Below are 25,927 nucleotides of genomic sequence, written 5' to 3'. Positions count from 1 at the left end.
ATGTCAGACTGAAACCTCTTGCAGAGGAAGAGGATCTGTTTTCCCCCAGCACAACTGAGGATGCTCAATTCAGATTATTTTCTGGAATTTTAGTATATAAGCAAGAAGAGAGTCTGAAAGCGAAGTGCAGACTTGGAAACTTTTCAGAAGAGCAAGCAATAGATCCAAAATTCAGCCTTTAAAGGTGGTCCCACAGGGAAGATCCAAAATTCAGCCTTTAAAGGTGGTCCCACAGGGAAAGAATTTTCCTGTAGGCACTTGGAGGGGTACAATGCAGTGTTTGCTGAAAGTGTCAGACAGTTGCTGGACTGAAACCATGGATTTGCCTTGAAGGTACACAGCTGGAGAAGTTAGCCTTTGTTTTGCTTTTATGTTGCCTTTATGTTGCTCCCCTAGCTGTTTTGAGTATTCTCCCTTTCTCAGAAGTTGACTAGTTCTGGTCTATGCTATCTGAAACTCTGTCATCAGAGATTCAAAGTCCTCTAGTGGTCTTGTGTACTTGGATTAAGGAAAAGGTTTTGCCAATTATTTTTCTTAAAGGTCTACCTTGTGCAGTTATGGCACTACTTGATACAAAGCAACATTTATTTTCTAAGGTGGTAAGCCTCCTGATCTATCTTTTCATACTTTTATATCTCTCACTTAAAGAGTGAGTACTGCAAGTTGGCTGAGTGTTCCAAATTATTGGTGAGAGCTGAGTTTTTGAGTGAGTAAATGGGCATGTTCTATTTAGTCACAGATAAATTAAATTTAAAAGAAATTAGTACAATTCTAGCTTTTTTTTTTTTAATTATTTTTAGTTACTAAAATCTTAAAGTTTGTCAAAAATACTTAAAAAAATACTTACAAAAGCACAATCTAAGACAATCTCTTGTGGTATTTAGGGCAGTTCTGGTATGGCAGTTTGCATCTTTCTGAGGTAGTTCTCGTGTGCCTCTCTGGTATGGAAGTTATAACACGCCTCTTGTGACAGGAGTATTAGGGCAGCTCTTCTGCCTCATGTACCTTTAGTGACAAAAGTATTAGGCAGTTAGTTCGGCATGGTGACCCACTGGAAAAGTTACTATCTAGGAATTTTGTTTGGTTTTGTGAGCTATCTTTGTGTCAAATCAGCTTAATTGTTACAATGCAGTGCCGTGATCCAGTGCAAGAGAAGTAGTGAAAGGACATGGATAGGCCTTGGTAAGCATGGGGAATGAAAACAGAAGAGAGGGAGAGAGAGTGCTAGCACCCTTTCCAGTGGAGTCCGTGGTCCTACCCTGTTAGATGTAATGTTAAACTGCCTTGAGTCTATGCTGGAGTAATGTGCTTGGAGAACTTCATCTTTAACTGGACTCATCAGCAACTGAGAAGACTTTTTCTTCAGTTTGCTACCTCTGCAAAGCTGTACTACTTTTATAATGGCGATTGTTGTTGGGGATGATTTGCTAAGGAGAATCAACCACTTAACTGTATAAGAAAAAGCTCATTAACAGGCAAATATGATACGTGCAGATAATAATTACAAGATGATGATGTGTTCAGACATACTCATTTTACTCTAGTAAATACATGACAACCACTACATTTGGTTACCACTGAGCTGGGAACTCAAAATGGTGATGTTGTATGGTTGGTAATGTTCTTCATTTGTCATATCAAAATATTGGTTTAGGGTTTGTCTATTAATAACTCATTTGTAGAGTTAATCACTAGCTACATCCTTCTAAGGCTAATTAATTTTGGAACAGGCATGCTTATCCTTTCTTTTTGATCATACATACATCTTACAGTATTTATGTTAGATGAAAGCTCATAAAAATGTAAATTTATTATTATTTGGGGGAAGTAATTAATGTAGTTCAACACAATCTTTCCCTGGATCTTTCAGGAAATAGAGTGCTGTTTTTGTTACACTGTGAGTCCTGAGAAAGTGAAGACTGAATGTTTGCCCAAGGTTAGAGTATGTCTCATAAGTGTATCTCTGGGTTTTCTTCCCAGATCACTATTCCTCTAAATTACTCTTTAGCAGTTACAAAGAGTTTTTAATGTGTTAATAATATGATCATAACAAACTGTCATTCATTTCATGTATATATTACAGTTTGCAAAACTATGATGTTTTAGATTTTTTATGACATTTTGTTTTTTCTTTCTATATAAAAGTTTGTTAAACACTGTCAAGTACTATATGTAATTTGAGGGAAGGGGTTGAATTTCTTCTGTTGTTTAAGGGCCTGATATATATACACATGTATATATTTTGCTTCACCACAAAAACTGTAAAATAATAATTTCAAATTAAAGCAATAAATGCCCCTTGAGTGGAGAGGCTTTTATATGTCATAGGTAATGTCCACTGCAAAATGAACAGTCAAGAAATGGCATCTAGCACTGAAGTCCCTACAAAGACATCTGTAAATAACAGGACAGTATCAGCCTGTTTCAGGCAACAAAACAACCTGAACCACAAAATTTCACACATTTTGATTATATGTCCAGGTAACTAGCTCTTGAAGAATTATCATTTGGAGGATTGCAGGCATGTCTTGCTTCAGGATATTGCTAAGGGCACAGAGGAACTAAAAAGTAGCTTTTAGTAGTGTAAACATAGAATACACTATTTTGAGAGGTCATTTACCATCTAATCTCTTGGTCCTGTCCAGCTAAGTAGTGATCTGCCCAAGTACATCATTGTTTCCTCCCGTTCCCCCTATTCTGTTATCCCTCAGAAGACTAGAAGGCACACTGGGGCTGCTATTCATCCATATTCATCCATATCCATTCTGCATCAGGATGCATTCTTTTGGGAAACAGCATTGTCAAATGGAGTCCTCACACTATAGACAACAGACTCTGTCACTAGCTTTCAATAACTACTCTTTTCATTGCTCATTGGCTCAAATGTTTGTATTTTTGGTTGGTTGGTTGGTTGGTTTTGTTTTCCCTGGGCACTCTCTAAACTTACTTTTTTGGTCATTTCCACTGATGGCCATTATCTTCTTTAAATTTGTTCTGTCTCTCATTTCATAGGTAGTTTCATTCTTAAGGACCTGGATATAAGAATGCAATTGTCCTGTAGAAATCAATGAATCCCTTTCAGTCTAAAGATCTGACTCCATGCTTGTAGATGATTACTTTCACAGAAGCTGTGTTATAATATGGGAGCTACGGATAATTTCTGCGGGCATGAATACCTCTTCATCTCCTTAAAGCATTGTCTGCGCACAGCCTTATTATGTGGAAAAATGCTATTTTTAACTGAAATACCAGGTTACTTAAGCCACACAGGAACACTGTGATACAGAAAAGACTGAATGATTCCTGCTAAATTTAGTGGTATATTGCTGCCTCTGTTGCATTAGGATACCTTTGGGAAAGAAAATTAGATAAATCTCAAGGGAAAAATATGCTAAAATTATATTGGATAACTAACCAGTATTGTATATTCAAAGGCTAAAATCACTGGTACTCTTTGGCATTTTAACTACTTTGAGAACTACTTCGGCAAATCAGTGCAGCCACTGAAGGCCAAAGTTGTAGCATGTCTATTCGCCTAGACATGGTATCAGTCTGCTTGTTTCCTAGTCAAGGTATCCAGTCAGATAGTCAGACTGCATGCTCAAAAACACTGCTTAACTCATCTGGTGCCTGAAATCAATAACCAGAAATTCCATTTTGTCCAGCTCTATAAAAAGAGCTCTAGATATCTAAATAAATCTCTTATTTACAAGTAGTCCCTGGTTGTGGAAGGTAGGTGCCTGCATGCCTGCAACCTCGGTGTTGTCTAGATAAGTCTCTAGGTGTTTGTATGTCATACCTTCTCCAAGGTTTTCTGCTGCTCAGGGCAAAGCTCACCAGCTGTGAACAAAACACTCATTTCCTGCTTATTATAATTTATACTCTTCAAACTCATTTTGTGTTTGCTGTTATAAATCTTTCATAACATTCTGCACAGTAAGCCTGTCTTGAGTGGAAGTGAAAAAGAATTACCCCGCTAAAGTTTTGTCTCCTTCCTAGTAGTTTGTGCAATTATCTAGGAAACAGCAAGCATACAGTCAAATTCCTGAGGTAAGTCTCCAAGACTGCAGGGTGCACTACTTGTATTCTCCTGGGCTTGAATCACTAAGTTATTGTGCAGAAGTCTCAGAGGAAGACCTAATGTTCTCTGAAGCCCTGAGTCAGTCATTTTTCAGAAGAACCTCTGTGCTTAGTGCGTCCTCTATATTGATTTTCAATGACTTCACACTTCATGTTCAGTATGCGGGAGCGCTGAATTGGCCTTCAAGATTCAAGATGCAATCAATAACATAGGTGCACTAAAACATTTGGAGTGTTCAGGAGCACCTACCTCTATCCTATAAGAATAAAAAGCCTTCTGTAAGAAACCCTGCCACTTACTTTAGTCATTTAAATGCAGGCACCTACTTTGGTGTCAGAGTGTCTTGGCTTCATGCCTAAAGTAGAGAATTTAAATGCAAACCCAACAAAAGGTGATCAGCACCAGGTTACATGAAACACAGTGTCTCACACAGACTATGCTTTATTAATATTTTGTGTTTACATACATAGTATGAAAAGCCATCTGAACACAAAACATTTTCTATTTAATCTCCTCTGTCTTCCATTTGATTTTGTTGTTTCTGCAGTTCTCCCATCTTACTCCTTTCTCTTCATTTTTTTTTTCCAGATGTTTTCTTATTTTCCCTGTGTTCATCTCAGTTTATTCGTTTGCATTTCATTCGTTCACTTTTTCCTATTGCCTTTTTTCCCCCTTCGTTATTGTACTTTTTCACATTGTTCTCTGGGCAATTTTTGTATTGGAATGGCATCTTGAAGAAAAACAAGGTTCACTCCAACTGTCAGTTTTCTTTATGGTTACTTAGGACGTAATCTAATTCACATATAAAATCCATTTGTGAAAAAACCAACCAACCAACAAACAAACAAAAACACAACAACAACAACAACAACAACAACAAAACACCGGATTTAAACTATATGTCCTTAGTTCCTGGAACTGTACAGGTTTTCATGATTTAGTTGTCAAAAATAGTCTTTACTGCAAATAATAGATTCTGCTTTTGACACTGAAGTCTTTGAGGTTTAGCCTTGACTTTAGGTGTTTCTTGTTTAGCCAGAAGAAAGCCATAAGGCTTCCATGTTGACCCTTAGGCTGTGTGCAGTCTTCATCACATTTAGGTGCTGTTAGGAACGGAAGTAGAAATAGTCAGAAAAAAAGGCTAACCATAATTTGGAAGTCTGGTATGTTAATGAACTCACGGTGGACCTGGTACCACGTGCCTGGTTTTTATGCCAACATTAGCATTGCTCCCAAATTGACTGTTAGAAATAAATGTTTTTCAAACTCAACTTTTTGCAGTTCACAACAGATAATTGCAAATATTTTTCATGAAATACATTTAAACTGCAAAATAAATAACAGTATAAACTATATTATGTTTACAGCATTTTTTGTATCTTTGATTTATTCTTCAACACCTTCCATGGTTCAGCCTCAATTTACAGCCTCTGCTATATTTTCGTTGCACCATCTTCATCTGTGGACTGCTCCTTCTGAGTGCTGTGGGGAAAGCAGCAGAATATCAGAAGGAAAGCAATTGAGTAGATAAAAATGGGAGATAGATTTACATATCTTGTCCCCCTGTACTCAGCTCTGGTGAGGCCGCATCTCGAGTACTGTGTTCAGTTTTGGGCCCCTCGCTACAAGAAGGACATCGAGGTGCTTGAGCGGGTCCAGAGAAGGGCAACGAAGCTGGTGAGGGGCCTGGAGAACAAGTCCTACGAGGAGCAGCTGAGCGAGCTGGGCTTGTTCAGCCTGGAGAAAAGAAGGCTCAGGGGCGACCTTATCGCTCTCTACAGGTACCTCAAGGGAGGCTGTAGCGAGGTGGGGGTTGGTCTGTTCTCCCACGTGCCTGGTGACAGGACGAGGGGGAATGGGCTTAAGTTGCGCCAGGGGCGTTTTAGGCTGGATCTTAGGAAGAACTTCTTTACCGAAAGGGTTGTTAGGCATTGGAACAGGCTGCCCAGGGAAGTGGTGGAGTCACCATCCCTGGAGGTCTTCAAAAGACGTTTAGATGTAGAACTTAGGGATATGGTTTAGTGGGGACTGTTAGTGTTAGGTCAGAGGTTGGACTTGATGATCTTGAGGTCTCTTCCAACCTAGAAATTCTGTGATTCTGTGATTCTGTGATCTTGGTTTTGACATTATCACACTCTGGTGGTATTACTAACTATATTTTCTGTGTCCATCTAGTCTTTGAAAAGAGAAAAAAAAAAAAAAAAAAAGCTACCACAGCCTCTCTTACATAATGTTTGCATGCTTTTCTAAGATTCACTTGAGATGCTACATAGTATTTATCTGTTTCAACGTAAAGTGTTCAGGGTAAGTGATTGTGTGAAACATTTGAGAACAGACACTTCAATATGGAAAACAATTATATTCACCATAGTTGGAGTCAAGGAACAGTCACATTGGAAGGTTGTTATACGTTGGTCTGTCTTCTTTTTCTACCACAACTACATATTAGGTATCTGCCCTCCAAAAACATCCTAGATAGTGCTAAGTCATCTTTATTCATGATTCAGGTGCAAAAAGCTCAAGAATGGAGGAAACAAAACAAAACAAACACTTTAAGGCAGCCTTGTTGAATTCCCATAACAAAGTGTGCACAAGCACAAAGCCTCCAACTCAGGAATACCTTAAAATACTGAGATATGGAAGGATTAATGGAAGGATATGGAAGGAAAGATTAGGATACTAATCTGGAGGGGATACCAATTTTGCATGAACCACTGATGTAATCTAGTATGCTTCCTTTTACTTTGATGATTGATAATAACAAAATAATTGCATGTCTTAATAAAACAATTCCAATTCCTACCCAGTAATTGGTGATATTTTCATTTCTCTTATCTAATGTTTTCAGTGAGGAGTAGTTGGCTTTTTTGTGTGTGTGTGTGTGTGTGTGTGTCTTTTTTTTAAAGACCTTCAGAGTAGTGGAATTTGTATCTGAATGGATATTCACAGTGCATTCATGGAGGGATTAAAAGTAAGTAAGAGACAAGCATGAAGAACTAAGTACATATAATACACTGAGAGCAATATTCTCAGTAGGAAGCTTTCTCTCTCATAGTCTTTTATCCCCCCCCCCTCCCTTCTCTTGTTTATGGCTGACATTTTATTCTGATCAGATATTTCTAATGCCTTTTCTCTGGTCATTTTTTAAGAGGTTATTTGGAGTGAATATTCCCATTTATATAATCACTTTGTCTTTTTGGACATTTACAGTCTATAGCAATTGTTTTTAATATCAAGTTTGAGAAGCAGTGGGGCACAGATTGCTTGACAAAGCTACAGTGGTATATCATTGAGTCCAAGGTGCAAATTTTCAGAATATAAACTTAGGATATGATTCCATGAGTGGAATGTAATGCACTTTATTGATTAAACAAAGCAGCAGCTGCTAAGTAGCACCAGGAATATAAGGAAAACAAAACGTTTTGGTAAGGAGGAGAAGTCAGTCGTTCTACAGTTGACACTGACCCTATTTCAGGCTCTAGATCACAGGAGCTTTCCCCATTTAATTCTTGTAATCTTTCTTCCTCCAGATAGGTATCAGAGATTTTTTTTTTTTTTTTTTCTTTCCTTTTGCCTTTCTCACCCTTTAATCAGGGTTTTGAATTAGGAGTAAGTGACATTCATTAGCTTCCTCCTTGCTTCTTTAAAATGCTTGAACTTAGGCCAGGTGACTGCCTTAGAAATCCGTGCTTCACCACAGCTGTTTCTGCTTCAGGATGACAGATTGAGGAGGAGAGAAGGAAAATGGACTTAAAAAGAATTGATAGAAGCAAAAGCTTGTTTTCAGTAAATTGAGGGAAATATGGGTGTAAAAGTAATGGTGTGAAGAGGTATGAAAATACTTTTAACAAATCACTAGGTTACCTGCTACTGGATCCTGTTTTATTATAACTGTAAGAGTACTGGAGATATTTGTGAGGTTTTATTGTGTGTATAAAGTAAGAACAACATAAAAACAATCCTTAAAAAGGATGTAGTAGCTTTTATGATATGAACGTATTTCCTTTCTGCATACACTTCTTTGTGAATTAGATCGCTAAGTTGCTTTTTTGTTAAATGACTTTATTGTAGCCCAGTTGTAATAGTATTAGAACCTTTGTTAGATGTAAAGACAGTCTAAGGAAATAGCCTATTCAACATACATTTCTTTGTAATTATATTTTAGATAAAGATATGTAAGTTACAAAGTCTACTGAGAGTCTACTGATTTAAAGACTTGTGATACTGAAGAAATGCTAAACAAATGAAAACACAATTATTGTATGAGCCTGTGATGTAAAAGTATCTTCAAAATGTTTTACTTTCTTTCTTTCAAATTCTTCCTTTTATAAATCTTACTGATTTCATAATCTTATTGTTGTTTTTCTGTAGGGGCCTGTGATTTAGCAAACCTTATTCTTTATGTAGAGATAGAAATATGTGTTACAAATTTAAGTGAGTACTGTTACTAACGTGTCTATACTAAGTAAAGAAATTGACCCCTAAATACAGTGAGTAGTTCTTTCTTCACTGTACTCATGAAAACTTAGCTTTCCATTTTTTGACAAAGATTTAGGAAGCAGTCTCTGAGGAGTAATTAGAGCAAACTTTGAAGATGCTTCTTAAAATTATGTTTTACTACTAGGGTCTGCAGCTACAAACAGAGCTGTGTTGGAATGGCTCTAGAAAAGTTTAGTGCAGCCTTTCAGTACATAAAGGGGGCTTATAAGAAAGATGGAGAAGGACTTCTCACTAGGGTCTGTAGTGATGGAGTAACAGTTTTTAACCTAAAGGGTAGTTTTAGATTGGGTATAAGGAAGAAATTTTTGATGATGAGAGTGGTGAGGCACTCTGGAACAGGTCACCCAGAGAAGCTGTGGATGCCCCGTCCCTGGAGGTGTTCAAGACCAGGTTGGATGGGGCTTTGGGCAACCTGATTTAGTAGGAAGTATGTCGTGTATCCCCCCACCCCCATGGCAGGGAGGTTGGAACTAGATGATCTTTAAGGTCCCTCCCAATCCAAAGCATTCTGTGATTCCGTAATTAATATATCATATGTATATGCATATATAATTCCTGTTGTAACTTTTTTTAATAATTTCAATGTATGCTGTCCATAGTCTTGTCATAAGCAAGGTCTGTGATGTTTTAGTTGATCAGCTGGTGGCTAGCTGGAGTTCAACATGTTCTAGTTCTTTCTGACTTATATTTTAAACATTTATATGCCTGTATGTTTCTGGGGAGAGGAGTGAATGTTTGCTAAGTATGTCAGCTTTGATTTACTCCCTGTCAGACATGAACCAAGCTGCAGATGTAAGAACGGATTTGCTCTCCCTTTCTACAACTTGAACAATACAGAGAGAACAAGTGAAGGCTTAGAATCAGTATTCCATTTGATTTCTTTTCTGTACTTTTTCACACCTGCTTGCTCCTATATTTAAACTCTTTTGGAAGCCATTAATAGCTACTAAAACTCAGTTTCAATGTTTTTTTCATGGATTTTTAAGAGCTATTTGCCATTTGCCACAATTCGTAATCTTCTAGCCTGTAATATCTCCCGCAGTCATATTTGACAGTATTGCCCTGTAAGTGTACACAGTAAAACATCTAGAGACTTTTTACCGAGAAGCTGACATTTCAAGCTGCTATTATAATGCTTATGTTCTAGTGATGGGACCACTGAAGTGTGTATAGTGAGGTATTCTTTTAACAAAGGGAATATCTGCTGAATTAAATTGCTGTTGGAATAGGGAGAGCATTTTCAATTATATTATTGTTATTATTTTTAATTAAGTTGATGCTCTGAGATCTGAGTTGCTGTAGAAGGTTATATACTTCTGAGTTGATGTGGAATGTTTGCCACCTTCTTTGTATTTTATGTTTACTATATTAAGAAAATACATAAGACACCTGCCAATGGTTTATTAAAGATCCTTTGCTAATCTTACAGTTACGTCTCAATTCAAATTTTTGCTATTTGTAGTAAAAGAGAGATGCTGAGGAGGATGAAATTGAAGGGAAAGCCTTAATGCTGTGTCAGTGCTGTTCAGCAATAGCCAAAAACTGAGTGTGTTCTCAACATTTCAACCACAGATCCAAAACACAGCACAATATGAGCTGCTATGTAGAATGTTAACCCCATCCCAGCCAGATCCAGTACCAACAGGATGCAAGAAATTGTGTAGACGTAAGCTGTGCTTTGGAAAGACCTGTATTTTAGTATACAAACCATTCTGATCTCACAGACTTACTACAACCATGACTAGATAACAACCTCTTAAGATTCCTTTTCCATCACCCTCCTGTTTCCAGGCAAATTTAACATTTTAAAGTCTTTTTGCATGTTGGAAGGATAAATTAATGGCGATACTTTTATTCTTAATTAATGTTTGTAAACTTCTGCGTAGAGAAGCAAAATAGTTCATAACAACTTAGTTGTTACTCTTTAAGTCACTCTCAGAAGAAATTGGACAGCAAGGGTACATAACTGGGAAATTACTAATACATATATAGCATTTTTCCTTTGCTCTCTTGAAGTTATTACAGCATGATGTAGTGAACATTTTAGCCATATATTATAACTGTGGGAGACACTGTTTAAAATGAACTTTTGAAATCAATAAAAATGTAAGTAAATCTGTCACAGCTAATTGCAGCATTGCAAATTGTTTAGATCATACTTGATATATCTGTAGATAAAATTATATGTGTAAATGATTTCTGTTTTAGAACATTGTGTCAAAATCACAAATAGTATAGTTGTTTTTCTTCATATTATATGCACATCAATTATTGAACACCTGATTAAACTTGTTCTTCCCAAATGCCTGATAAAAAATTCTGATCTCCTAATGGATGAGTCTCAGATGAAATACCAAAGATCATAGTGTATTAACATTATTTATATTGCAAACAGTGCAACTGGTAATACAAGGGATCAGATTATGTATCTGAGCTGTAATTTAATTTTGTTTGTTATGTCTTTTCCTGTAAGCACATTTAATTTGTGCTGTGGGGCTTTTGCTTATATCAGCTGAAACCCATGATTGGAGTACAGTTCTGTACTCATCTAAAAAGTATGTGTTTTTCTAAAGGTTTTGATATGAAAAGTGTCCTGTGCAGTTATGCTGCCTATGTTCCCATGTTGTGAGATATTGAACCTGTTGGCCCATTTCAATCAGATATAGCAGAGACCTGTTAATATCAGCAGCAATAACATTATTAAACCTTTAGTGGAAAAAATGGTGGCTGGAGAGAGGAGGAAGGCTGCAAAATAAATACAGCAATTACCTGTCCTGCTTGGCTTGCCGTGAGCTAATTTTAGTGTGCACAGCCACAGCATGTGATTCTTCTTACCTGTGCGCTGTTTGGGACTGGAAGAAAGTGAGCAAGCCTGTGACAGGTATTAGGGGAGTGACAGGACCAGAGCACTATGGGTGGAAACAACTGGTTTGGGGGAATTAATTTATAGGCTAGTGGGATTTAGTGGGGGATAAGAAATGTGGTTAATGTGGTGGTGATGGATATGGATGAGTATAGGGTATAAATCCAATCGAAACCAAGCTTTGTTAGTTCCAGCACTGACTGAACAAGTTCTTTCATTAAGAAAACTAAAAAGAAGTAGCTGACACTGATGGATAGCAGTAGAATTATATAGTCTAACACCAAAAAAGAAGAAACTGATTGTTCTTCTTGTTTTTGCTTTAGACCCGACCTGTTTGATTGGAATGCTGTTGCTTCTCAGCAGTCACCTGTGCAACGATTAGACCATGCATTTAACATAGCCAGGCAACACCTGGGCATAGAGAAACTCCTTGATCCTGAAGGTTAGTACAAATTACATTATTTTCTGTAGGTTGAAAATCAGTTTTTCCATTCAATTGGTTGTAGCTGTACTTTGCGCAAAAGTTTAATGTCTAGCAAGATAATTCATAAACCAAAGACAAATCCTTTGTTTATATTTTGTTAATTTTTCTCTGTATTGAAATAGCATCAACACTCCCTGTGTACTCAAGAGCAATCTTTCTCATTCGGAAGTTTGGGTCCAGAGTTTTAAGGTGTACACATGGGTATCAAGATATCTTGAAAAGAAGCTGATTTCTGTTTAAAGAATTAGAACATGGAGTTCATATCTTCTGGAAAGGTCAAATTTTCAAATCAGCTTTCAATATATGTATCCAAAATGGAGATTCAAACTGTAGCTAATTGTATCTTAAAATACAGCTATTTTATGTTAATTCAGTTTAGCACTTGATTGTAGATGTAACTTTTTGCTGAGTATCATCGTTATCCTAGACTTGCGGTATTTTTCACCACTGATCCTAATGAGACTGTTTAACTCAATAAAGAATGACTTAGGAAGTCCTCTCTTCTGTGCTTCCTTATACAGTCTTGTTTGAAAGAGGCCTAATTTTTCACGTGATCTTGTTTATTTCTATCTATTCTATGTCCTTTCTTTATTGCTGAGAGACTAAATAATTACCCTCAGCAAACATTTCTAAAACACTCTTTAAGGCAATTTTGAACAGCCATTGTATTTCTTTTTTTTTTAATGCTCATATATATGTATATATACAACATCTTTTTCCACACTGTGATCCATTGCATTTTTATGCAATTTCCCACAATTTGTCTATTAGGCCACTAGTAAATATATTTTTTAATGTTTGTGGCATTAGTTATCACTGGCTCACTTCATAGTGAATTTCTGATGGAATGAAACAGAAGTTTCTGACGTAAAAATCAGCCTAAAACCTAGCATCGAGTCTTCTTATGTTTAAACACAATAGAGTTTGTCTAATTGACCTAATAACTTTGTGTACTTTATGTAGGAGGAAAATACAGGAAAAAAGATTGCTTATGCAGGGAAAACAAACAACACAACCTTGTTAGAGGGGATTAATTTATGACGGTGGTATCTTGCACTATGAGGCGGTATCTTTGCACTCAGAGGAACATCTGAAGTAGCTCTCACAATTGGAGCAGCTAGGAAGGCTTGAAAGTCAGTAATAAGAAGGACTTGCCACCGCATCGATGAAGACTGTGGGTACCTCCTGAGTGTCTGTCTTGTTTGCAGCCAAATAGTTCCCCTTATGAGATGCAGCTTGTAAACTCTGGATGAGATTGGAATGGAAAGCATGGTTGCACAACAGAACAGATACAACCAAGTAACGGGTTGAACTTTCATCTTAAAATAGTTAAATGAATAAGTTATTTTCTGGATGCAAAAATCATTTTTAATTAGACATTTTATTCTGCTTTTGGCAAAGATAGTTGAAGTTGTTTAGCCAACAACTGAAAAACTCTTAAACACTGGTGGTTTTCCAAATGTCTGCTGTAATTATTTGCTATTCAGTGCTGTAAGTTGTGGTGCTTGCCACCTATGTTTTTAGTTCTCTCCAAATACTAATAAAAATAAATTAATAATGATAATAAAGAACAACCTGCAAGCTTTTGAAAAAGAGCAGTTAATTCTGTTCCTATTTGAAGACACATTAAGAATTTGTGCAACTGTAACAATTTCATTCAGCAATATTTAGATCCAGATCTAAAAATCAAATTTCTTTCTAGACTGAAAAACTGAATTAGTGATGTATCAGGAAGTGGAGAATCTTGTTTGCAGGTTTTAGCATACTGTTTCTGCAACTTTGCTTTGCATGTATATCACCTCTCTTAATTAGATACTCAAATGTCTCTTAACAGCATATTGTGTAACGCTCTATTCTCTGTTAGCTGAATAAAAACTGCAAAGCAGTTTTAGCTTTGTTTTTATTATTTATCTATTTATTAACTTTATTAATAGTTTGTTTTCCAGATACAAAAATCACTGTAGATTAGACATTTTATTCTGCTTTTGTCAAGGATATATGCAGTTGTTTAGCCAACTGCTGAAAGACTTGTTAATGTTGGTGGTGGCTTAAGAAAGTTCAGCCGCTGTAAGTAAGAACTGAAGGGAAACATACAGTCAGTGCCTCTATCTTAGGATAAAGGCAAACAAACTTATCTGCAAGAATAAGATAATTTGTTAGGAGCTTTATTCTAGTCTTTTCCCTTTCTCTTCAGACAGAATTGATGAGAATGCTGACCCAATTGCAGAGCAAAAAATTTGAAGATACTTTAACTCTCAGTGTTGATGGGTTGTTGTTTTTTCTTCTGATGTTTAAATGGCATGTGGAAAAGTGTAGCAGACAGGTTTTCTTCCTCTTCAGTCATGAAAAAGCTGTGGAAAAGTCAACTCTTTCTTCTTGACTGAATCTTTTCAGTGAGTGAAACATAAGCAAGCTTATATGTGTATCTGGTGTTCACCTGTAGTGAGGAAAGACAAAAAGGGGTGGGGGGAAACGGGGATGGGAAAAACTACTGGTTGGTAGAAACTGTTGTTCAGAAAAGAGTTAATGAACACTTGGATTCTAGCAGTTGTCAGGATTTGAAAGGAGTAATGTTTTTGCAAATTGAACTTCCTAGGCAAAGTATACCTACATAACTCACAGTGACCTTTAGTTGTAAGACATTTATGATTATGTAGCTAAGAAGTTCAAAATCTTGGTAATGCTTTCTGTGACCCCTCTACAGGAAAGTTGTTTCTTTTTGGTTGCTCAAAATGTGTATTTGTGGGCATTCAGTCATATGTTTTTCAACTCAAAATACCGTGCAACAAGTATCGCCAACATCAGGTCATTTTAGAATAGTGATTTCTGATCAGGTTTGAATGACAAAGCTGGAAGGTTGAAGGATTCTACAGTAGTAATATGTATTTTATTTATATGTAATGTCTTTTAAAGCAGCAACTACAATATGACTATATGACTAAAAAGAATTTTCAACAGCTTTGATCAAGCTGTTAAAATTAATCTATTTTTTATGTCTAACTACCAGTACCTGGAGTTAGCAGTTAACTGGCTGTGTATGATTGTCTTCTCTGTATTGCGGTTTTGGAGGAACATTTTTCTGAAGTTTATACATGAAAACCAGAAACTACACTAAAGGCTACTGTCTGTCCAGTGTACCTCTTCTCAAGTAACACTGTTATGTTGTAGTGCATCCTTTATTTGGGTGTGCTGGGCTGGGGGGGATTCCCTGTAGGGGAATAGTCTCCAGTCCTTGAGGTTAACAAAAAAGCTTAGTATTCCAAGTCCTGTGCTTTTGTGTGTTTTGGAGTTTGCATAGGCTTGCAGAAGGCATTTTCAGATGCCCCAGGAATGAAGAAAGACTTGAATATAATTGTTTCTTCTGTTCACATCAAATATTTTTTTAAGTCTGTGTTAGCAGAAAGGGTAAGTGAAACTACTTTGAAATATAATTTAATATATGTTTGTCTTTTTACAAAATCTTAGATATGAAGTAGAGAATAGGTCTGGTGTTAGCCCTGTCAGAGGGGAACTCTTCTTTCTCATAAGCATCTTTTTAAATACCCCAAGTACCAATTAGGACAAATAGACAGCAACAATTTGTGTTATGGTCAATAGCATGTAGTAATTACACATCATTGGCTGTATACTGAATTTTTACCTCTGAACTTCAATAGTTGTTCCTTCTGGCACATATATAGGGTTTATGTGTAAAGGTTTCGGTAGCAGGGGGCTGTAGGGGTGGTCTCTGTGAGCAGAGCCCAGCAGCTGCCCTGTAACAGACCAGGGACAGCTCCAGCCAGCTCCAAAAGGGACCCACCACTGGCCAGAGCCAAGCCAGGGAATGACGCTGGTTGGGCCTCTGGGAGATTTAAGGAAGGGAAAAAACACTAACAACAGCAGCTGGGAGAGAGGGGTGAGAATATGTGAGAGAAGCAGCCTTGCAGACCAGGTCAGTGCAGCAGGAGGGCAGGAGGTGCTCCAGGCACACAGCAGAAGCTCCCTTGTGGCCTGTGGAGAGGCCCCTGGTGGAGCAGGCTGTGCCCCTGCAGCCCATGGGTCCCACATGGAGCAGATCTCCACGCTGCAGCCCAAAGAGTAGCTCACATGGAGCAGGTGGATGTGGCCTGGAGGAGGCTGTGGCCCGTGGAGAGCCCCCGCAGGAGCAGGCCCTGGGCTGGAGCTGCAGCCCGTGGAGAGGAGCCCACGCAGGAGCAGGGGTTCTGGGGGGAGCTGCTGCCCACCCGTGGGGGACCCGTGCTGGAGCAGTTTGCTCCTGGGGGATGGATGGACCCCGTGGGATGGAGCTGTGTGGGAGCAGTGCTTGAAAAGCTACTGCCAGTGGGCAGCCCCCGCAGGCTCAGTTGGGGAAGGACAGCATCCCGTGGGAGGGACCCCACGTGGAGCAGGGGCAGGGAGGGACCATGAAGAAGCAGTGGAGATGAAGCATCAGGGACTAACCGCAGCCTCCACTCCCCTGTTCCCCTGCACTGCTTGGTGGGAGGAGGTTGGAGAGGGTGGTTGGAGGGGGAAAGCGTTTTTAGTTTGCTTTTAGTTTCTCTCTGCTCTATCTTGTAAGTAATAGGCAGTAAATTATATTAATCTACCTATGCTGTGTCTATTTTGCCCATGAAGATAATTGTTGAGTGATGTCTCTGTCTTTATTTCAGCCTGTGAGCCCTTTCATATTTTCTCCCCCTTTCCCTTTGAGGAGGGAGAAGGAGAGAGTGGTTGAGAGTGGAACTCAGCTGCCCGGCTGGGTAAAACCAGTAAACACATCATGTAACCTTGATAGTCAAGCAAATACCTAGAAAGTTAAGGCAAATATTCGGTTTAATATCCCATCAATTTTGCTATGAAATGTTTGCAGTGGTTCTTTTGATACTGTGTGCTATAATGTGTTCTAGTTTCTCCTCATTTATCATGGTAATTAAAGATTTGAACAATGGTGTAGTGATCTTCAAAAAGATGCCTGGCTTTGAGGCACAGACAGTATCATACTGTAGAGAAAATGAAGAGAAAATGTAAGTTTGATAGTACAGTGTCAAAGATCCTTTGCTATACTTGCAGTGCTGGAGAAACAAGTCTTCCTGGAACCCTGTGTTTGTTGTATGGTAGCAATTTTCTGTGACAATCTTGTTAATCCTTGTGTAGCAAGGTGTGCTTTGGGATAAAACACGCATGACCTAGCATCAGAGGAATCTTTGTGCGACAATATGGAATGCTCCCTCTGACACTGAACCTGGGAATACATTGGAACTGTGTCCTCTTTCCCCTTACAACAGCTGAGTAGTAGAAGTACGGTAGCAATGGCAGAGCCACAGGAGACGAAGTGTCTGTGTGTTCCCTCCTAGCAATAAACAAGTGATTCTTTAATGAACTTGTGCCTGCTGTCATTTTTCTGAGTCTTGTACTTGTTTGTGCTAGCCCAGTAGTAAGTAGACTCTGAAGTTATATAATGGCATTTCTGCTGTTCTTTTTAGGTGAAGTAATTATCCAGTTTCTTATGCTTTACCGTGTAGCCTGATAAAAACCTCATTTAATCTATCTTAGTCACATTTGCCATATTTTTCCTTAATTTGCGCTGATGACATGAGTTTTTGGCACCATTATTAAGTGATAATGAGACTCAGACAGTTTTCCATTTGATAACTTTTTTGTTTGATCTTGGTTTTGCATATTTCTGTATCTCAACCATACCCGTAGCACAGAGAAGAGGGAGGGAAAAAATCCCGTCAGCATTGTAGTTCATTGAGTAATTAACCCTGTCTGTACCCAGTAGTTGTATACGGCAGTAATAGTGTTTTCTTGTTCGTCTTCCTGACATGGCTAGTGTCAAGGGAACATGAGAAGATACTTGTTTTCTATCATGCCCTAAAATTTATAAATGATTTTGCTAGGATGCTGTCAGTGTATGTTTAAAAATGAGGGGGGGGGGGGAGGAGGAGAAGGCAGTTCACAGTAGCTATGTTTCATATCCTGCTTCTGAGGATAGTCAAGGAAAATGCTGAGTAGAACTTGGAAATCATTACTTTGATTGCATAAATGCCTTATGAAAATAAAATAAAAAGGATTGTTCTCTTCAGGCTCCTTCTGGTTCTGAAATCCTGGAATAATTTTGGTTAATTAAGAAGAAAGTCTATAGGATTCACAATAATAAAGAAGTTACAGGACTTTACCCATAAATATTTGGAGTGGTTTAGGTGAGGAGCTACCTGTTAAAATAATTCCACTGGCTTGTTACTAGAAGTAAACTTTCAGTTAATGAGCTCTCATAGTGTCTGGTGTCCTGTTACACAGCTATTTAGAAAAATAAATGTAGATCGGCAGTGGGCTTCTCTCCTATTGCAAATCTAATGATTTATCACATTGCAGCATTAATGGTTATGTTATTTTTATATATTCAAAATAGACTATAATATGGTCAATGACATTTATGATGCATTCTATCCTTATCTGTAGTGACAGCGGATGGTTTTTGAGAACTCTTTTTGTTTGCTTGTCTGAATATTCAACATTCTGTCAGTAGTTGAACCACTCTGTAAGAGCTACGTAATGGGGGTCAGACAAATTTGCATTAATAATGTCATCAATTATGAATACCTAATTTCTGAGTAGCTTTTGCTTCTATTTCAAAAGTAACAAAATGCAGTGTAAATAGATACAATGGCTTTGATAGTTCATATAAGTATATAATTCATGTTTTGTGAGTACTGTCACCTGGTCTGAGATATTCTGCAGCTGTGCATTTTGACTGTTTCACTGTAATGTATGATTAGTGGATGTTTTTGACATCCACTTTGGTAGCCACTGGCTTCCAAAACTGTATTTTGTATCAAATGAGTCGGTGAGCAATTGTTAGCTTTTTGTAGCTAACAAAAACAAAGATGTACCTTTGTAGCTTTAAAACAAGAAAATGATAAAAAAAAAAAATCCCTTAAAAAGTAATTAAAAACTAATCATATGTTCTCTCTATGCTGTTTTTATTTGCCTTAAGATTCTCCTTTAAAAAAAAAAAAGGCAAGAAAAATTGTTAAATTTCTTTAACTCATTCGTTTTCTGGCATACAAATTTTTCTGAACTCTAAGCATTCTTTCTACTGGAACTGAAGACAATGGAATTGCATTAACATTGTTACAGCATTGAAATACAACAAGCGGAAGCACAGCCTTCTAACTACTGCTTTACCATTTGTCGGTACAAATTTCAGCTGGATATGTCATCATTTCAGATGGGTATGTCAACATACTTTGTCTTTGGTTCTTAGCACAGCTCTGAACAACAGCAGGAGGAGGGACAATGGGAATACCTTCAAAAAGAATAGTACACTATTCATTGGGCTGAGCAGAGAAACAGGTAGATTTTTATCTGAATGAATTTGTAATACAGATTAGGATTTTAATTTGATTGCTCATTTTATCCATTTCCATGTTGTAATATTTTACTACTCTCTTTGAAATAATTTCCCCCCAAATTAAACTGCAGTTCTTCTGTGTTATGTTTAAAGTCTAGCTTTTTCTTCAGTCTCAAGGGAATAGAAATAGCAAAAAAAAAAAAAACAAAAGTTACTTCATCTAAAACTATTTTCTCTTCCACAGTTATGAATAGATTTATTACTACCTCATCAACATGGAAGCAGATTAATTATCCAGACACTAAATGACAAACAGTAACTTTTACAGGTTTTAATGGTAATAAATGATTAGAAGGCTATTTCATTAAGAGATTCAAAGAAAAAGCAGGCACTTCCTCTTACAAGTGAGAAAACATAAAATGACTAGGATTTAATTTGGTGGGAATACATCCATTATAAAACAAATTACAAGATTTTTCTGTCTCAGTGGGTTTAGAGATTATAATGTCACTTGAAATGCTGAATTTGAATTATAAAGAGCACTCTAGTAATTTTGCATTGCTGTTGTTTTTGTAGGTAGTTGTCAAGTCAATGATCACTGTATTTCTGAAGTCTTATATTCTGAAATGTTTACATTTGATCATTTAATTAACTAATTAAATATCAAAATATAATTTAATTTGTTAAATAATATATCAGATAAGAATGAAGATCTTAACAGAGCATGCATCTGCTTGCACATTTGACTATGTGAGGTGTTCTGCCCTTCTTCTGAAGGGCCACAAACCTCTGTTGCCTTGCCATTGGTAATGTTAGATCCATATTTCAATGAAGCCCAGAGCACATGCTAATGGAAAATGCCTTGAAGCTGACAATACACTGCTGAGTAATCTTGACATTGCAAAATTGACTCAGCTGAGTATATTTCTCAGCTGAAATGGGTCAAGTGATCATAAAATACTCTGAGTTAGAAGGGACCCACAAGGATATCCTTCCCCCTGTTGTTTTCCTCTCCAACCCTGTATGTCCTGTTGTTGCTCTGCTTCAGGTGTGTTCAGTGAGTAAGAATGTTTAATCTATGACCTCACCATATATGTCACATAAAAGCTCACGTGTCATCTTCAGGACTTACAGTAATGCTTTCCTCTTAAAAGCATGGAAAACTGGGATTCTGTCACAGAGACGTGGTAGGAAAAGCATTAACAAAATTTGTTATCCAGAACTTCGGTGTTTTCTCCCCTGCAAAGATTTTTTTCCAGCCTTGGAGATTGCATAAAATAGTAGTTAATAAGTGGTTTACCATACATTAAACAGAAATAGGGTAATAGGACCTTCTGTCAAAGGGTGAGGTTTGTTTCTGTGGTTATAAATAAATAAATAAAGGTTTAAAATTTAATATTTCTTTGGTCTGAATTTTCTCTTCTTAGTTAAGACAGGAGCAACCACTGATTCTGTAGTTGCTGGAAGCTGTGGAGAGCTAAAGTTCAAAGGAAACAATGAACTTTAGGAGATTATGTAGGTTGCATGAAGAGAACAACATCAGTGAGGAGGAAGGGTACTTAAAATGTAGATATGAGAGCGTTGTCAGGTTTGACAGGTAAATGGATATGCTGTGTGGAAAAACAAAATCAGAATGGGAGGGACAAAATAAACATAGGTTTTATAGTTGGAAGAAATAGATTTTTCTCTAGGACATGTTTCGTATAGAATATATCCTAAAGTTTTGTCCACATATGCACTTGTATCTGATGTGTGTGTATAAATACTTCTACTAAATACATTTAGCAAGAATAAAGATAAAAAATGAAGAAAGTTCATGGCTAAACAGTAACTTGGGTACTATGTGCTTGTTTTATTGCCCTGTTAATAGCTGACTAAATATTTTGATAAGCTCACAGTAACACAAATGATGTAAATTCTAAGTGTGTATGTGTTTCTGTGGATGTCTTGCTAAGTCCAAATGCATAAAACCACTGAAAAGTAAAATGAGCTAAAAATATATGAAGAATCTTAACAGCAAACATTTTATGGATAAAATATTTTATAGTAAAACATTTTATAGACAAGACTAGGGGTAATATTAGTATAATAAACAGAATAGGATTCTTCATATTTGTAGGTCTTCATCATAGTCACCATGAATTTTTAGTGATAGTATAATTCAGGCATCTGATCATACATTTGTGTATTTCATAGCTTATAGCAATGCTGTTCATTGATAAGGCTTAATAGGCAGACTGCCTGTTCTTCATATAATGCTGAGAGCATCATGAATGAAGTACTGTAGAGACTTCGCTCACTTCCTACCTAACTGTTCTGTCAATCAGCTTCCAAACTGAGAGAGGACAAAGTGAATCTATGCTGATGAGAATTTAGTCTGTTGAGCAAGAAGTGGGACAGATGGGAAGCAATATGAAACTTCAGATTTGAACTTGATGGTGGAACTCAGTGTTACAAGTAGTCCCGGGAATATACAGGTGTTTCATACACCAAGAGCCTGTTTGTTTGTTTGTTTTTTTTAATTTATGGATTTAGCACACTTACCCTCTCATACCCACTCAGTGCGCACACATCAAAACCTGCAGTATTCTAAACATACTTTTTCTTCCCTTAGTTCTAAAGGTAACCTCATCCTGCTGAAGTAGACGCGCTCTAGTGCTTGGTCCTTTGCCTACTTGTACAAATCTCTACCCTGTTTTGCTTTTTACTTTCCTGACTTCTTTATAAATGTTTGGGTTTATATTAATATTCATAATATTAATATTCAGCAGTCATAGTGCCTCAGAACTGTCTGTCAAATTCTAATCATTAGTCTGTTCTGACAAATGATCACATAGGTTTATTTGCCACTATATCACATTCTGTGTAATTTTCTGTTCATCGTTACTCATGCTGTGTTTCAGCATTGTTTTCCAAATAAATCATTTCTGTAACTGTGGTAAAATATTCAACCAGGTTGAATCTTGTTGTATTTTCCTTCTCATGCCTTTAATTGCTTATATATTGTATCTTCCACTGGGACTTCCTATGCCCCTAATTCACAATTTAAGCTAATATTAATAATGTTTGTTTATAGCTTTTTTCTTTTTTTTTAACTCACAATTTAATTAATGAAGCCCATTGGAATTGTGTACGTAGTTCTTGGTTGCTCAGAAAAATTACTGATGGTAGACAACTGAGGAAAGATCAATTACAACAGAATTATATTGACTGATGCATCAATATAGAAAATGAAATAAGCATTACCCTATAGTCTTTAAATCCCAAAAGAAGTAGGGGGAATTTTAGGTAAATGCTAAATACATAACCTGACAAGTTTCTTGTGGTACATTACAATACCTACTTTTTTACTGGATATTTTTTTCACATGAAAATTTAAGATGAAGTGAAAGCACTGTATTTGCTAAGTCAACAAAAACTCTATATTCAATTTTAAATAGATTTCACCTTGAGTAAGGAGATTTATTTATTAGAACAGATTTTAATGTACTTACTGGAAATAAACAGTGGTTCTTCCAAGTAATCATACAATATCCATACTTGGAAGGGACCCATAAGGATCATTGAGTCCAACTCCTGGCTCCACAAAGCCCAACCTAAAATCAGCCCGTGTATCTGAGAGCATTGTCCAAATGCTTCATGAAATCCAGCAGGCTCAGTGCTCTAACAGCTTCCCAGGGGAGCCTGTCCCAGTGCCCAACCACCCTCTGGGTGCAGACCCTTTCCCTAACCCCCATCCTGACCCTCCCCTGTCCCAGCTCCATGCCGTTCCCTCGGGTCCTGTCGCTGTCCCCAGAGAGCAGAGCTCAGCCCCTGCCCCTCCGCTCCCCTCGTGAGGGAGCTTCAGGCTGCAATGAGGCCTCTCTTCAGCCTGCTCTGCTCTGGGCTGGACAAACCAAGGGACCTCAGCTGCTCCTCATATGTCTTGCCCTTCAAACCCTTCACCATCTTTATAGTCCTCGTTTGTGCACTATCTAATAGTTTCATGTGTTTCTTATAGTGGTGCCTCAAACTGCACACAGTGCTTGAGGTTAGGCCGCACCAATGCAGCTGGTGCCAATTGTTGACACCATTTGTATTATTGACACATATTATGTTGTTGACACCATATGTATTTGTCTCACAAAGAATAGGTCTAGATCAAAACATCCTGCTTAGATCTTAGAATCTCAGTTACTATGGTATTTCTAAAATCTGTACCTTTAGCACTACGATATATGTGTAAATATGATGTATGTAGATTTAAGAAAAATCTGAAAATAAAGATGGTTTACTTAAGGAAACGTAGAGCATGAGGTGAGACTTGGAGATTCTTATTCTTTATAAGTTGAATATAGCAGAGGGCTTTTCCTTAAAATCAATCAAAAAAACGATTAGGTACCTTCATATTCTTCATTCTGAGGATAACTGAAAGAATTTGCTTTATCATGAATTGCTTAGATGTTTTATAACTATTCCACTAGAAAGTTGGAGTAGATAGGCCACTACATGCCTGGCTGTTAATCTGGACTGTGAAAGCTGCAAAACAGATTGCTGAACTTTGTATAAAAACTCATATGAGCATCTTAGATTTTTTATTTTTTTTTTTAATTTGTTCAGAAATGGAAGGTTAATTAAGATGCTGACTCACTAGGAATGAATAGTGTTAATTGGCGACATGTTTGATTAAAATCTCTGGGTTTGAAATGGGCTAGAAGGGAAGAGATGCTGTGGACTTAGACTCTCTTTTAGGCATGTTATTCCCACAAATCCTCTGTGCACCACTGAGCAAACATTCAAGGTAATAGAAATGCGATGTTAACCACTTAGTGAAAACTGGTAGTAGGTCGGAACTTTAGGTCAAGTTAGCCCCTGTGCAGAGCCTTATACCAGGAACAAAGCATTGATGTACATCTGAAATAGACTACTTTGCTTAAAAGATGAATCTAGTGTAAAAATACTTCTTTCCAGATTGTGATTGGCAGTTCTGAGGGTTTTTTCACCTTTGCTGCTACTATAATAATAATAAACAAAAGGACAATGTTCATATTATGCCTCACCCTTCTAATGCAGCGACAGCATGTACTTCCTTTGAGCTGAAGAAACTTACAAGGGTAAAACTTCTTCAGCTGTTGAATACAGTGGATTGTGTTCTGTAGTTTAAACTCTTAAAAAACAGTTTGTAGTTTGTAGTTCTGTAGTTTAAACTCTGCTATATACTTTTAGACTTAAGCAGACACAAAGATGCACACATGAAGGCATTTTTTTTAAAAAGTTCCTATTGAAATTGTAAGGAAAAATCATTGTCGTCTCTGCCAGTATCCCAGATGTTTCTCTGGTGTTTCATGTGGATTCTTTCTTTTTTGACTGTGTAAAAGTTAAATACCTGAGTGTGGAGAACATCTCAGACTGCGTAAGACAGAATCCAGGCTCTGTGAGTCTGAAATTCCAAATTTGTACATTATAGAAAACAAATTTTAAGAAGTCATGATTAAGATGGTGTGCTAATCATTATTTTAATCCTGCTTCGTTAGCTTCTGATTGTAAAATGTGGAATTTTTTTTAGCTAATTAATTCTCGATAGCTTTTGTTATGGAACTTCTCATGCTAAATAATGATTGGTAAGAGGAAAAGAATGGATTAATGATAGACTGTGGATTATTTTAGTGAGAAATAAGGAGCCACAATTACCAGGGAATGAGAAACAGAAATGTTGATAATCACTAAAATAACTTTAGGAGTAAAATGTTTGACCCAGAAGGAATGAATAGTAACCTGTAAATTGTTTTTGTTTAATCAAAACCATCTGTAGCAAAAACAAACTTCAGCCTGTTTGAAAGTGCTTTTAGTGTCTGGTAGTAAAGAAGTGCTCCACAAGTTTCTTTCAGCTGAAAAATCTTTTAATATGGTGCAAATTCATTTCGGTATGTTATGAACAGTCTCAACACGCAACAAAAGGAGAGAGGACGGTTAGCAAAAATCTGTTACCGTGGAATATGAAAGATTCTGTCCATCAAAATATAATAATAATTAAAAACAAAACAAAACAAAAAAAACATTTGCGTGCTTCTTTCTTTGTGCCTGCTGTGGGCCAGATCTGAAAATCTTATTTGAAGAAAGTCTGTTTTCAAACAGTCAATTTTTGTCAATTTCAGAACAGAAGAGAAGGCAAGGATGTCTTGAATTTAAAATTCTCAAAAGGATTGAGAAGAATATTTCTTAAAGTTACTTAGTGCATGAATACTGTGACAATTGCAAGGACTATCAGTTGAACTAATAACCCAATGAAAGTGGCTTTTCTTGATAAAACTTCTTGAGAGTTAAACATCAGATAAAAGGCGTAGTGGCCCCTGGGCTTGAAATTCAAAGCAATAGCTCTAGTTAAGCTCCGAAGTATATTGGTTTTATAGCAGTTCTGTGAATTGGGGAAGATACTGTGTGGCTACGCACAGTAATAACAAAACCATGACTTAGTGTTAGGACATTTACAGAAGTTTCTCTTTTACAAGTAATAAAATAATTCTCCCTTCAAAGTATTGAGATAATGTGCTAGACCTGATACACTCAGTTGCTCATTCCCTATGGAAATTTATCTGGCTTTAATAGGGTAGTTACTTTGGAGACTTTGTGTCAGCCAATAAAGTAATTTGTGGGGGGGATGCATGACAAAAGTGATCATTTAATTCA

The 25,927-nt window shown here is 37.1% G+C and overlaps 1 protein-coding gene across 12 annotated transcripts in view; it reads left to right on the top strand.

Moving 5' to 3' along the window:
* Nucleotides 1–25,927, top strand: part of DMD (dystrophin) — a 1,246,037-nt gene that overhangs the window by 380,256 nt on the left and 839,854 nt on the right. For all 12 annotated transcript variants that reach the window (XM_084515490.1, XM_084515483.1, XM_084515486.1 and 9 more), the window contains exon 7: nucleotides 11,768–11,886. In XM_084515490.1, the coding sequence (XP_084371616.1) occupies nucleotides 11,768–11,886 (119 nt within the window). The remainder of the gene's footprint in view (nucleotides 1–11,767; nucleotides 11,887–25,927) is intronic.

The sequence above is a fragment of the Aythya ferina genome, assembly GCF_964211825.1.
Source record: "Aythya ferina genome assembly, chromosome: 1".
NCBI lineage: Eukaryota > Metazoa > Chordata > Aves > Anseriformes > Anatidae > Aythya > Aythya ferina.
This window is presented reverse-complemented; position numbering and strand designations above follow the sequence as displayed.